General features: G+C 44.3%; 1 protein-coding gene across 7 annotated transcripts in view; it reads right to left on the minus strand.

Annotated features, from left to right (window-relative positions):
• Positions 1-15156, minus strand: part of FAM168A (family with sequence similarity 168 member A) — a 176423-nt gene that overhangs the window by 11379 nt on the left and 149888 nt on the right. For 3 of the 7 annotated variants that reach the window (XM_046685111.1, XM_046685105.1, XM_046685107.1), the window contains 4 exons: positions 13855-13935; positions 8876-8902; positions 4274-4285; positions 3285-3410 (listed from right to left, as the gene is read on the minus strand). In XM_046685111.1, the coding sequence (XP_046541067.1) occupies positions 3285-3410; positions 4274-4285; positions 8876-8902; positions 13855-13935 (246 nt within the window). The remainder of the gene's footprint in view (positions 1-3284; positions 3411-4273; positions 4286-8875; positions 8903-13854; positions 13936-15156) is intronic. The other 4 variants (XM_046685109.1, XM_046685106.1, XM_046685110.1 and 1 more) reach the window with 4 other exon arrangements.

Consider the following 15156-nt stretch of genomic DNA (forward strand, 5'->3'; position numbering starts at 1 on the left):
AGAGAGAGAGAGAGAGAGAGAGAGAACAACTGTTTGAGGACCCAGGAGTCAGTGTTCCTTCCTCTAACTACAGGGCTTCTCAAGGTGACCATTTATGTCAGGAGGCTGAAAGGTGACCACTTATGTCAGGAGGCTGCAGGAGCTGCCCTGGGTCCCCATCCTGGGCTCTGTCAGTGAGTCAGGTCAATTCTCTCAAGGAATACCCTCATTTGGACTAGAAAATAACAAAGGACCTTTGCAGTCCTGAGATTCTAAGTCTCTTAGTATGTCAGTGAAACTTTTATGAGGAAATCATTGCAGAGGACTTTCCACAACTGACTGGTGGTCCTGTCCACACCCTTGAGGATCACTGCAAATTCCCCTGAGACTGTAGCCTGAGCTACCTTGGATGTCACAATATTCAGGGTTTATTACTTTGTGCATCTAAATAAAAGAAGCTGTTGAGCTTGATGCAAAAAAAAAAAAAAAAACCCACTTGTGGATTTTGCTCAAACAAATTCAGACTCAACTCACTCACTGGAGGCCTGGCTCTCCTGAAAGGATTTCTACCTAGGTCTGATTCAGGACTTTGGAATGCTATGCTTTAAGGACCTTAGAGACTTGCACTGAACCTTCTCCATTTCAGATGAAGAACCTGGAGCCCAAAGGGGCAGCAACTTTCCCAAATTACACAGCAAATCAGTGCAGAGCTGGGCCCAGAGTTCAGGGCTTACTATGCCCTGGTTAGAGCTCCTTTGTGAGTTATGGGTCTCTGCAGTGCAATCTTGGGCATTTGGTATAGTGGCCTTTGTGTTCCCATTTCACTAAAGGCAATATCATGAGAGAAAAAAGGAATCCGATCACAGAAGTCCCAGCTCTGCCTTATGAAAGGAAGCTTTGTTTATGATGCGCTGTTCTTTCTCTCAGGTTCCTAACCATAATTTTAGGCTCCATCAAACAGGATAATAAAGAGAGTGTGTACATTAGCAAGATAAAATCTTTTCAGCCTTCTCTTCAATCCTTCTGCACCGTCATAAATCTTTTTCAGTTGTAGAGCCCCTACCACCTTCAAAGCCATTGATCCTCACATAAAGGATGCCTTTTAGACTAATTGGTTTATTGACCATCAGATTTATATGTCTCGACAAAGCTCTATGTCTGATTCTTGCCTTAACCCCCAAGTCTCCTTGTTGGTAGCCGAACAAGAAAGTGCTGAGTAAGTAGGAGGGAGACCTAATGACAAACAGGCTTAGCAAGTGTTGGTGAAATTGAACTGAATTTCTTAAAGTGCCCTGAATTTCTGTGGTATTAGAAGTGCCAAAATCTGTGTGTCTGGAAGCACCCTGGTGTACGTAGGAGGGTCAGTCGACCTCACATCTATGTAAAAATTGCACAGGTTCATACATTACTTGCTTAAAACAGACGGGGTACATTCTGGTCCTTTACAGGGACTGTAATAGCCTGTGAGAGGACAGTGGGATGTAGCTACTGGACATTTCAACAGGACTTCAAGGAGATTTCAACAGAGTAGAAGGTAAGGCCTTCTAATATTCAAACTTTCTCACTGTGGAAAGGGTTGCCTCTGGAGGGAATGAGTGCCCCACACCTGGAGATGTGTGAGCAAAGGCTAGTTGGCAAACTACTAGTCAAGGCAGCTAGAGAAGAGGTCCCTGCCAGGGTGGAGGACACTGAGTACACAGCACCAAGGTAAGAGAATCAGGAGTCTAATAGCTAGAGAGAACCTTAAAGATGACCTAGTCCAGCCCCCTCATTTTACAGTTGGAAAAACCAAGGTCCAAAGCATGGACATAAATTATCCAAGGTTACAGAGAACCAAGTCTAGAATCCAACACTTTCGGTTTTCCACTCCAGGTCTCTTTCTGCTACGTTACAGTGGCTGTGTCTATAAGCATCTAATCCATATGTGTAGCTAAAAGAGAGAATATGCACGTATAAGTCCATTTACATATCTAATTCACAGGTATCTGGAAAAACTCCCTACTGCTGCCATCCCTCTCTTAAAGAAGAAATCTCATGAAAAAAGTCAGTAACAGAAACTTAACCTGGTGGTATCTTTTTCTAGTTGTGCTGCTTACTAGTTGGATGATAGTGGGTGCATTACCTTTTGAGCCCCAGCTTTCAAACTGGAATAAAAATTCACCCAAATCATAGGACTATAGTGTAGATTAAATGAGAAGGTAATTATGAAAACATATTCTCAAAAAGGTGAGAGTTATGTTGTATAAACATAAATTGATGTTGACATCTAGGGGCAATGATAACTAAGGAGAAAATAACATTGGGTATTTAAAAGAAAAGAAAAAACAATGTATTCTTCTAATCTACTTACTTAATAGATTAATAATTTGCTGAACCACACACCACTGGGCCTAGTCTGCAACATCCCTCTAAGGGCTTGTCCAGCCCCTGCTGGTACAACTTAAGAGACAGGCGCACATCACAGTCAAAGCCAGACATTCTCTTTTGGACAGCTCCAATAAAGTACAAGGTTTTTCCTTATACAGAGTCAAAATGCCATTCTAATTTCAAAACACTGGTCCTCATTTTACCCAGTGGAGCCATTTTGTGTTAAAAATCAGATGTGAAGGTGAAACCATTAGTCGCCCCACTCAAGATGAACCTCAAGATGAATGTCACCAATCTGACTGGGCAGATGGTTTCTCTCCTCCCTGAGGACTCCATGTACATACCTTGCTCCCATAGTGTAGCTTCCACTAGGGCAGTGTTTCTCACACTAGGGGCAATTTTGTCCCCCTGCCAGGGGATATTTAGCAATGTTTAGAGACATTTTTGACTGTCATAATGAGAGTTTGCTACTGGCATCCAGTGGGTAGAGGCCAGGGATGCTGCTAAGCATCCTACAATGCACAGGACAGCTCCCCACAACAAAAAATTATCTGGTCCAGATGTCCATAGTGCCAAGGCTGAGAAATCCTGTGCTAGCTGGAGGAGGTCTCTCTGTCCAAAGGTCCACAGGCCTTCAAATGTGTCCTCTGTCCTTTCCCTTGAATGCAGTAACAACCATTCCCTCATCCAACTTTTTGGCCAGGTGAGTACTTCCTTCTCCTTCCCTCACTGCTTTGTGTCTCCCCAAAGCTGGGTATATGATCAAAGAGGATGACCTTTCCGGAATGAGGAGGGCCAATTTTTTGCATGGGTAGGAGAACCTCTTAAAATAGTGTCTTGTAAATGTCAGTTTTACAAGTTCCCTTTCCTTTCTTCCTAAGAGACAAATAAGTCCCAACCAAGGGGAACAAGGAAAGGAGGAGACAGGCTGTATTTACTGAAAGCCGCAGAGGATGCTTGGTAAGTTCGGTTCTCGGTCCCGGTGTCCACTGGGAGGTGGAAGGTGCCTTCAGTGCCACAGGAAGACGAGTTCTGTGGCCAGGCCTGTTTCATCAGCAGAGTTGCTTAAGGGAAGACACAAGAATGGCATTAGGCAGAAATAAGAAGTGGGCACCACCAATCACAGACACAAAGCAAGGGTCTTGTGCTGGACGGAAACATATAACCCAAGGGGCCCTGTTCAGACACACAGGATGGTCCAGCCTTTCTGAGATGGGTGAGTGGTTGAGGGGAGTGCCAAAGTGAGGTTCCAAATGATTTGAAACTGAGGAAATCTGAGCTTATAATAATTAGGAGAGTCAGGATTTTCTACCCACTAATGAAACCACAAAGATGCCTATAAATACTGCCTTCTACTGCCTAACATTCTGGCCTAAGGCTCTGGGATGTTCCTTAGTCACTTTCTCATTAATGTGTAGCAACTTGGAGCCTTTGACTATTTATTGGGCCAGATCAACTGAGTACTCTTTTTTTATGCCTGAAATCTCATCTGGAGGTGTATTTAATAAGTTACTTGCAAAGAGAGACCCAAAAATAATTACCACATGACATGAACCTTGCTGGACTGCCATCTCTTCTAAAGGGACTGAGTTTTGGCAGCGCAGAAAGCACAGTGGGGTACTCCCTGCTAACTCCTTCTCCTGTACACCCAGCTGGGACCGGATAGACATACCTCTTGCACACCCTTTATACCTTCTGCTGAGGTGCTACTGGTGCCCCATCATGAGATATCTCCTCACGAATTAGAGATGATCTTTGGGCCATTAAGAAAGTAAATGTCAAACTTGGGGTAGGTGTGAAATGAGATGATGCTCAGTTTGAAGGAAATCTGCAGAGACTTCCCAGGCTGACTCACAGCTCAGCTTGAGAAATTTGAAGGATGATGCTTCATATGTTCTAGAAGTGGGGAGTGACTCAAAAAACTTACCTTCATGGTATCCTGCGGGGAAGGAGAGAGGAAATAGAGTTTCAAAGGGGGAAAATGCCTAACTTTTTAGCTATTTCCCTTGATATACTTCCAAACACTAGAGGAGAAACGTTCTTGACCCAAATTTCTACTTTTATGGTAAAAAGAATTACTTTAACAGTACCTTTTTCACTCAAATAAGGTCTTGGGAGTCATGGATATGGGGTGTTTTAAAGTATATAAGTAGGAGGTGGGTTGCATTGGCAATAGCCAGATATACGTGAAACATTTTAACAAGGGGCTAAGGTAAGACAGGGTGGTAGGAGAAGAAAGTATGCCTATACACTCTAATTCCACCAGGACAAGGATAGTCCACCTCCAGAGAGATCCCATAGCCCCCTCTGGCTGTCAGGCTAATAGGTAATACCTCTGGTTCCTTCAGTCATGGAAGTACAGGGGCCAGAGAAGGAGGTCAAGGACTCTGCTGTTTTTGCTGAACCACGGCTAGAAGTGTAGTTGTTCTGGACTGACCCTGTGCTTGCATTAATGGCCCGCAATACATACAGCAGATGCTGAGAAATGAGAAGGAAATCATGGGCAGGAAAGTGACACTAAAAGGAGAATTCTGGCAGAAGAAATGCAGACCCAGCAGAATTCCATGCAGAGTCCAGGGCCTTTGCTGGACATCCAGACATGGCTCTGCAGACAATGCAGGAGGAGGGCAATCTGTTTTAAACAATTATCTTGGGTTTCTTTTCCTGGGGAGGTAGGGGTAAGGGTGGGGATTAATAAACAATCCAATTAGCACTGAAAAATCTTATCAAGAGGTCTCCAAATTTAGAACCTGCCACTCCATGTGGCTGGAAAGCCCTGGCCACCCAAAACAACTCCCTAAAAAGTGAAACAAGTAGCTCTGAGAAGTCACATAGAGCAAGCCCATGCCCTCAAGACCCCATAGGGACTCCACCAGGAAGCAGGAGGCCTGAACTTGGCTGCAGAGAATTTGGAGGTCTTGTTCCGGTCCAGTTGTTTCCCCAAGTGGTGCATACTTTACCACAATTCTCATCATAGGCCAAAAGTCTGACATTAGCCTGAAGGACTGTGTGACAATTTAAGTAAGTAAATCAAAATTAACCAAAGAGTGACTGAGGCCTACACTGCGCTCAGCACTGAGGGGAGCGCCACGGTGGACAGGAACACACGTGGGTCATGGTCACCGCACACAAGGTACTCATGGTCTAGCTGGGGATGCAACACAGCCACACGCCAACCAGAGAGTGAACAAGACAGCATTGCACACAGTAAAATAAGGTTCCAGATTAACCAGGAAAGAAGCAAGTGCGACTGTGCCTTTGATTATGTCTTTCCCTAGATCAAGTGAACTAAACTATACATGTTCCTGAAGAAGTGGGTATTTTCTTTCGGTTTTATTATAAAGAAAACAAGTATTAGTATCTTCTATATTTCTCTGTATATATGAATACTTAGTAATTTAAATAACTGGGTAAATATGAAAACCCAAACCAAAAAACAACAAATATTAGCTGTCAACTTGACTTCCTCATTAAGTAGCTGTTCCATATGATCTTCCTCCTCCATGAAAAATTCTAAAGTCACCCATGCTGTTGGTGGTAGTGATTGAGAGCTCAGTTGTGGGATAAAGATAATCCAACTGATGCTTTTAGAGCAGGCTGCTCTGATAGATATGCCTGCCATGAAAGGTAGCAACTCCTAGAAACGTTCTACATTTTGAACTGGGTGGTAGTTAAATACAAGTGTATACATATATCAAATATTACTGAGCTGTACATTTGAAACTAGTGCACTTATGTACTACAGTATATGTGTTACTCTTCAATTTAAAAAGGAGAGAGAGAGAGAACCCTTGGCAGTGAAGGGCCATGGCCCAGTCACAGCATGCTGCCCACATCCAGGTGCTGGGTTGTTCACTTCCCTGGATACGGGGCCCTCACGCCCTCTGACACTTGAACAATCTGTTAAGCACACTTACAAGGAGGAGAGGCAGCAAGGGACCATCATCCTGAACAATGTAGTAAGTCAGGAAATCTGAGTTCTAGCCTGGGCTGTGCCACTTATGAGCTGTGGGACCTTGGGCAAGTTGCTAAACCTTTCTAAGCTTCTGTTTTGCTGTCTGATAAAATGGCAATAATAATCACTCCCTGATCGGGGCTGGCCCTGTGGCCAAGTGGTTAAGTTCGCGCTCTCCGCTGCAGGCGGCCCAGTGTTTCGTTGGTTAGAATCCTGGGCACGGACATGGCACTGCTCATCAAATCACGCTGAGGCAGTGTCCCACATGCCACAACTAGAAGGACCCACAATGAAGAATATACAACTATGTACTGGGAAGCTTTGGGGAGAAAAAGGAAAAAAATAAAATCTTAAAAAATAATCACTCCCTGATCACTTCATAGTGTTGACGTGAGGATCAAAAATAAAGTGTCATCCAGGGTCGGCCCCATGGCTGAGTGGTTAAGTTGGCACGCTCTGCTTCAACGGCCCAGGGTTTCGCTGGTTTGGATCCTGGGCATGGACGTGGCACCGCTCATCAGGCCACACTGAGGCGGCGTCCCACATGCCACAACTAGAAGGACCCACAACTAAAAGTACACAACTATGTACCGGGGGGCTTTGGGGAGAAAAAGGAAAAGTAAAATTAAAAAAAAAAAAAAAAAGTGTCATCCAGTCTCATAGCTTCTAATTCTGGTATCTGTCCATCTTCCATCCCCACGGCCGTGGACAGCTCTAATTTAAATTCTCATCATCTCTCACCTGATCTATTCCAACTGCTTCTTCACTGTTCTGCTTGTGTTTAAACCCGCCAATTATAATCTCCAAGTTGCAATCAGAGTGATATTTCTAAGACCTAAACCTAATCACACAACCTTCTTAAAAACATTCTAAGGTTCTCCACAGCCTATAGGCTTAAGCCTGAACTCCCTGTGTGGCATTCAAGGCCCCTCATGACCTAGTCCTATGATCTCTCTATACTCTTTCATTGTCCTCACCCTCTAACCCTACACTACCGCCACACAAACTGTTTAGTATTCCCAGAATATGCCGAGGAGCATCACATCTCTGTATTTTTGCTCACACTGCTCACTCTTCCTGGCATGTCTTTCCCCAAATGCCACCTGGTAAACATTATCAATCCATCAGTCATGAGCTGAGGACGCGCGTCTACTATGAAGTCTTTTCTTTTCCCCACCCCCGTCATGTATCCCATATGGTTCACTATCCCAGGCCCTGTGATTCTTAGAAGCCCCTGTACTTGCTGACTTGTCTGTCTCCCCCACTAAACTGTGAGCTCCTTGAGAACAGGGACCCTCTCTTACTGGTCTTTGTATCTTCAAAGGGTCAGCTTAGGGCCTGGCACAGGACACTCTGTCAAGAGAAGAGCTCCATTATGTATTCTTTAGTATTTCTATTTCAGATGCTATAACTGGAGGGGTGAGGAAGCATGAGAGTTTCTCTTACTTTTTATGGAGTCTTCTGTCCAAGTTCACATATCCTAAGGCAAACATAAAATGACTCTCCATAAATGGCAAGAGAAACAGGTTTGTGACTAGCAAAACTGAAATAATAAAATTATAAGAGGACATGCTGTTAGCATTTAAAGGGACCTCAGAGATCATCTGGAATAAAACACTTCATCTACGGCCTGGAGACATTAGTAAATTGCCCAAGATCACACAGCCCACAGCAGCAGCAAGGAGAAATTTTCACAGCTCATCTCCTGAAAGATGCGCCACACGCAAATTTAATATTCAACATCCAAATAACGTAAGGTTGAAAGTTGAGAAAGTGTGCAGACATTTTATGAAAACATTATCCTGAGCAGCCCAGGTGAGGGTGGCGAAAGTGGCAAGTCCCTCCTATGGTCCCTTCCTGTCTATGACAAAAAAGACCTAATCAAGTTACACTGCTGGGACCCTCACAGGTGCCCAAAAGTTCCCGTGGTGCCTTGGGCCTGGAGTCCACACTGCCCAGAGAACCCAGTTCTGGTCCCTCGCTCGTTAGCACACTTGGCCCTCACCTCTCACCATCCAGGAAAATGCCATGAAAATGAGCCAGAGCTCAACATCGGAGCTAAGGGAACAGATCGTATCTAACGTCAACCAGGTCTTCAAACATGTCAAACTGCTGATGGAGATGGAAAATCTGGTCCTGGGGCAGACTGGTTTTTTGGTTCTTATAAGCATAATCCAGGTACTCCTCCCTAGGGGCTGTCACAGAGCCAACAGAGGAGGCACACAGAGGCCCAGGAATTTTTGTTCACTTATTTGTTTGAATTCAGCAGCCAGGTTAGGGTGACAGCTTCTGACCTAGGTCAGATGGGACCCCGGAGGTGAGGAAGGGGAGAGACGCCTTTGAGTGCCACGATCCTTCACTGCTACCCTAGGGGACGGTTCATGTGTGTCTCCAACCCATGATTTTGCACCATCAGACATGTTCCTGCATGCTTTAGGAACTGCTGCTGAGCCACCTGGGGGAGCCCAAGCCTAGGGGATGGGATTTGGGGAGGAAAGGGGAGGGAATCTACCATTGTTACGAGATAACACATTCATAGGCCATAATACAGATGAGGAAAAATAGCTCTCCTACCATAAGCTGAATGCAGGAACTGAAACTCTGTTGGATAGAAATGTTAGTTGAAATTACCACTAAGAACTTTTGCAAAGCAGTATACATTGCAGTTACAAAAACAGACTTTGTCTCAAGATAGTTTTCCCCGGGCTACACAAGAAACAGTGAATGCAGGGGGTGCCAAGTGCCTCTACCCTGGAGGGGGGTGACAGACTTGCCATCCAGGAAAGCCCATTCATTGAGAAGGGGCACCTCCCTTGATGCCATGGTATCTCCTAGGCAGCTGGCCCAAGCTCCTGCTCTTTGCATGTCCATGCTAAGAATAAGTTCCAATTCTTCCAAGTACTGCAGAGGGACATCACATAAGATAGAGACTTCATGTGCTAGAGGAAGTGAAGGTTCAGGGAGAAAATCATCCTGTTTGGCCTCTAAAGAGCTCTCTGTAAAGCCCAGAGAGCTAGGACCAATGCAAGGGTACTTCATTCCCTAAGGCTGGGAGACGGGTAGAAGGAGTACAGGCTATGGGGTCAGACAGACTGGGTTTGAATCCCAGCTCCGCTGCTTTTTAGCCATGCAACTTTGGACAAGTTCTTTAACCTCTCTGAGCAAAATTGGAGGCAAGAAGCTCTAACCCACAAGGATAAGGTAAAAATTAATGTTTGTGACATCCCTTGCACAGTGTCTGGAACACGGCAGATGCTCAGAAAACACAAATTCCTTTCCCCTGCCCTTCTCTAGCTTTGTCATATGCAAAATGGGAATAATACATTGGTACTTTACAAAGCTAATGTTAAATCAAGTGAGACAACAGAGGAAAATGATTTATAAAAAGATTTCTTGTGAGGAGGTATTTCATTTTTATCTATATTAGTTATCCTGTTTATCCTTTCCTTCATTTTCATCTATATTAGTTATCCTGTTTATCCTTTCCTTCATTTTCAAGTTAGATTACCATTAATATGACAGATCCTTTGGTCTCCAGATTCTGAAAACGAGTCTCAGTTGGCTCCTGCCTCCTGTGGGGCCAAATTGTTCTTAAATAAGATCTCTGAAGTCATTAAAAGCTTGGAAAAAAGTTCCAAGTACCCACATTGCTTTCAGAACCAATGAAAGAGTGAAATGTTTCCCTGCAGCCTGGACAGATGACATCTCAGGGTACTCAGAGCTGCTAAAAATAGCTTCCTCTGAAGCAACTTCTTGGACTTCTTGGTCTCCTTGAGGAAGCTGAGAGAAACGTAAACCTGAGAGTCTAGCTCCTGTGCAGGCTTCTACCCACAGGCATCGCTTGGCATCGCAAATGGCTGGCGCTGGCAGGAAGCTGAGAGTAACCTACACTGTCCTCTCTGTCCTTGACCCAGCTCCCCCAGTGCAATCAGGAGAACTGGTGAATGCAGAGGCCAGCCTCCCAACGTACGAAACAGACCAGCTGTGCATGTGTGTAACTCCAAAGGGAAGGGGATGTGCCCTATTCAAAATGAGCAGGAGAGTTAGCGCTAAAACCCCTCTCTTCCAACTCCCAGTTTGGGGCTTTCTGACACAACGTGCTAACACTACCTTCTCCAGTGGATTATGTGAGTTTCTGAGAAAATGGTCTGGGTTGGTTTAGTCAGGGCTTAAAAATATGTCGACTTTTCAAAACATAAAACTGAGAAAACTCAAGTTAGATGAGGGGTGATATTTTGTTTTAAAATTAAAACTTAATTGGTACTTTATGCATTCCAGGAGCTTTCCAATCTCTTCATTTTTTTTTTTCCCAGTCTCAGAGTCCTCCTGTCTGCTCCCCCTTCCCTCTCTACTCTGGTTGCTTCAGTCTAACACCTCAATTTCTCTCTGTTCAACTGCAACTATAATGTAGTGGTTAAGAGTGCACGCAGGTGTGGTGGCAGGATGCCTGGGTTTGGATCTATGGGCTAGTTCCCTAACTTCTCTAAGTTTCAGTTTTCCCACTTGGAAAACTGAAATAACAATAGTACTGACCTCAAAGGTTTGTTGTGATATAAAATAAGTTAATGCCCATAAAAAGCTTAAAATAGTCCTTGGCACATAGGAACCATTCAACAAATATTAGCTATTTATTCCGTCCTCCCACTTTCTTGCCAAACTAATCCTAAAACAATTCCACAATCTATCAGCAGTTCTAAACATCATGAGAAAACATCCCAGAGCTGGGGATTAGAGCCTTTACAAATTCACAGCCTCCACCCTCAGCTGGGCCTCCTATGTACGCAGCTGTGTTACCTGTTGGTAGTTTCCTCTCCCACTCCTCCCAGTGAGGCTTCCACACCTTGACCTCTCTCCTTAAGAACCCTCCTCTGTCCCTGCTCACCTGTTTCAGCAACTCAAGATCATTAGACAGGAACTCTCCACTTTCTGCTGGGCAATTTATTCTAAGCACCACCACCTGACACCTTTCCTTTAGTTTGAGAAGAAGAGCTGCTCTCCTGTGTGAGGCACCCCACTCCACCCGCTCCCCCAAACTAAGAAGAGAACTGACCTTTGGATTTCCCACCTCATCACAGCCTCCTTGGAGGCCTGGATCCACCTGGTACCCCTTCTCCTGCATCTCTGACTGGTCCTTCCCACTTGCTCCTTCCCATCAGTACTTATTTAATCATACTCATATCTGAAAAAAATCCCTCCTCTAACCCCACCTTCCCTTCTAGTCAACGCCTTCTTGTTCTCCTTTCCCTTGTAGCCAAGCCTTTTGTAAGAGGAGGCCCTATCTGCTAAATCTACTTCACTCCCAGCCTCACTGACTGCTTCCGCAGAGGTCAGTGATGGCCTCCCAACTATAAAGACAACGCATCTTCTTCACTCCTGATCTCATCTGACCTTCTACAATACTCACCTCATCTTGTTTTAGACTGGATAGTTTACCAAGCCAATTCACAGATCGTATAGCATTTAGATTTAAATCATTTCTATATCTTGAGATACGTGATAATCAAAATCACCACAGTTTTTAAGATAGAACTTATCAAATTCGATTAAGTCTTTTATCAGAGAGAATTTCTGTGTCCTCTTACAGCTTTTTTTGAAATATATATTTTATTGATTAAAAGTGAAGATAGAATAAAATACCAATGCTGAGAGACCATTATAGATTCTTTAGCCTGTGTGTCACTGATCCCCTCATAAACAATTCGTGGGCAATGACTACAGCTTCCTCAAGTTTGAATCACCTACAATGTCTTCCAGAGTGCCTCGGGCATAGCAGGGCCAAAATAAACATCTGTGGAATGACACACCTATGTAAGCACTTTAAGGATTAACATCACTTATCTGCAAAAAATAGTTCTTGTCTGCCAAAAAAAAGAGGGGGCTCATGATGTATATGTGTGTGTGTGTAATACAATTATGATAGGATTCCTACTTTAGAGAGAGGCGACTGAGGTTCAGAGAGGCCAGGTGACTTTAAGGTTGCTAATCTAGGAAGTGACAGAGTCAGAACTCATATCTAGGTCTTCCGACATAGCCCATGATCTTTTCTCATTTAGACCTCCCAGAAGAAAGGGAATGACAGTAGGAATGAGTACTGGATTGGCACAGGGAAGCATGAGACCAAGAGCCAGGAGATCTGTCAAGTGTTCTAGTCCCTAGGCTACTGCTGATTCATTGGGTAACTTGGACAAAACACTGCTTCTCTCTGGATCTCCCTTGTCAAGAGAAGGAGTTGAAGTGGAGTATCTCTAAGGTTTTCTCCAGCTTTCTAACTCTAGAATAATAATTACTAAACAACAAAATGAGGATATTATCATGATATTCAAGGACTTTCCAAATCCGGCCCTTGCACATCTGTAGTTCAGATTTACTTATAGCCCACCAAGAGTCTATGCTTAACCATTCTCACTACTTCCAGCTTCTTCACAGTGTCATGTCCTCATGTCCATGCCTTTGCCCAGGCGCTACTCTGCCTAGAATGCCTAACTCTTCCTTTGTGTGCTTACCAGAACACCTCCTGCTTCTCCCTCAAGTCTCTGCTGCTAGGCCCTCAGTGAAGCCTCCCCTACACTTCCAACCTCAGGCAGACTGTTGTTCCCTTCTCCGCTTCCTCTCCGCTTACACGTAGTCCTTTTACAATACTCATCACGCTGTACAGCAATCAATTTGTTTATATGCCAGCTCCCAAAAGGACTGTAAGCTACTTCAGGCAAAAATGGCATCCTTTCTTGTTTTATATTCCAGTATACAGGACATTCAACAAACAATCACTTGTTGGGTAAATGACGAGGAACTTACATAAAATCATCTAAAACCCTGAGGTAGGTAGCACATTTCTCAGAGAGGTGGGGTAACTTGTCCAAGGCCTCCCAACTAGTGAGTTGAGCAATCAGGATTCAAACCCAAGACTCTAACTGCAGAGCCCACACACCTTCTCCCGCCTCTTGAGTGTTAAAGCACTGCTGAGCATAGGGGGTAAGATCAGCGGTAAGACCTCTGTACTGCTCCTAGCCCAAACTAGAACAAGCTTTTTCAACATTTTAAAATCTATTTCAACCTCTATCCAGGGAGTGTTGGGCCTTTACTATTTTTGAAAAATAAGTTCCTTGCCTCAGCTTGAAAACTGGCTCTTCATCCTCTGGTGGCAAGTCTCTCACTCTCTTCCAGATCCACACCCAGGAAGTCTGCTGTGTGTGTGTGCTTGTGTGTGTGTGTCTCAATGGCAGCCTCAGGGGAAACTGAGCAAAGAATGAATTTGGACATTGTTTGGGAGAGCAGAAAAGGTCCTGTGAGGAGGATGCGTATCTCAGATATTCCAGCAGAGGAGAGATGGGCCAACCTTAAGTCCCAAAGAGAATGGAGGAGATTCTATTCCCACCCCAACTCGGAGGCTGAACTGCCCCAGCTCCCAGAGGGAACTCCCAGGAGAATCAGGCTTGGAAAGGCTGAGCCCAGAGCAATTAAGGACAGGGAAAGGTCAGCAGGTGGGTCTGTTTTTCCAAATAGAGCCCAACATCCCACCCCACTCACCACTGCTGTCTCCACTTTCTCCTTACCTGGAGCATAACTGGGGCTATTGGTGGGGTACAGGCTGGGATTGTAGGCAGGGGCTGCTGCCGGGTAGGCTGTGGGGTAACCTATGAAGAGACAAAAAAGCCCCATTTAGTCAGCAAGAATAAAAAGCAGATTTTTGAGGAAACAGATTCCAAGTCCCAGGCTTGGCCTTCAGCCTCCTCATGGCCATTTCAGACAGTATTTATGTGACCAACTTTTAGCCTCTCAAGAAAAGTCACCAATACCACAATCCCAACACACGCAGATTTTTCTGTCCAGTTTTTAAAAGCAGTACAAGAAATATATGTCTATATGCTCACTGTAAAAAAAACTGAAACACTACAGAAGCGTATATGGTAAAAAGTGTAAATTTACTTTCACATTCCTGCCACACTACTCTCCTCCCCAGAGGCAGTAACAGTTTGGCATCTATCCTTCCAGCAAGTTTTTTGGAATGCATTTTTATACACATATATTCAGTGGTGTGCTGGTAAATATTTAACAAGTGGCTCAAGGGAATTGAGGTGGAGCCTTATCTGTAGCATTTGTCAAGTTCCACGGTGAAGATCCTCCCATCATGGCCCATCAAGCTACCAACATCACTGAATGAGCAGCTGGAAGGAGACACTCGCACTTGGCTCTAGAGAGCCCACACAAGCCAGATCCAACCCACCACTGTGTATAATCATAGGGGTTTTTTTGGGGATATTTTTTCTTACAAAACATATACAACATAAAATTTCTGATTTTTTTTTTTAAAGATTTTATTTTTTCCTTTTTCTCCCCAAAGCCCCCCGGTTCATAGTTGTATATTCTTCGTTGTGGGTCCTTCTAGTTGTGGCATGTGGGACGCTGCCTCAGCGTGGTTTGATGAGCAGTGCCATGTCCGCACCCAGGATTCGAACCAACGAAACACTGGGCCGCCTGCAGCGGAGCGCGCGAACTTAACCACTCGGCAACAGGGCCAGCCCCTAAAATTTCTGATTTTTAACCATTTTAAGTGTACAATTCAGTGGCATTAACTATATGCACTATGTTGTGTAACCATCCTCACTATCTGTTTCTAAAATTTTTTCATCACCCCAGACAGAAACTCTGTACCCATTAAGCAATAACACCCCATTCCCTCTTCTTGTAGCCCCTGTTAACCTCTATTGTACTTTCTGTCTCTATGAATTGCTTATTCTAGATATTTTATATAAGTGGAATCATACACCATTTATCCTTTTGTCAGGATTCTTTCACTTAGCATGTTTTCAAAGATCATCCGTGTTTTAACATCAGAATGTCATTCATTTTTATGG

This window comes from Equus quagga, chromosome 14 (genome assembly GCF_021613505.1).
Source record: "Equus quagga isolate Etosha38 chromosome 14, UCLA_HA_Equagga_1.0, whole genome shotgun sequence".
NCBI classification, from domain to species: Eukaryota; Metazoa; Chordata; class Mammalia; order Perissodactyla; family Equidae; genus Equus; species Equus quagga.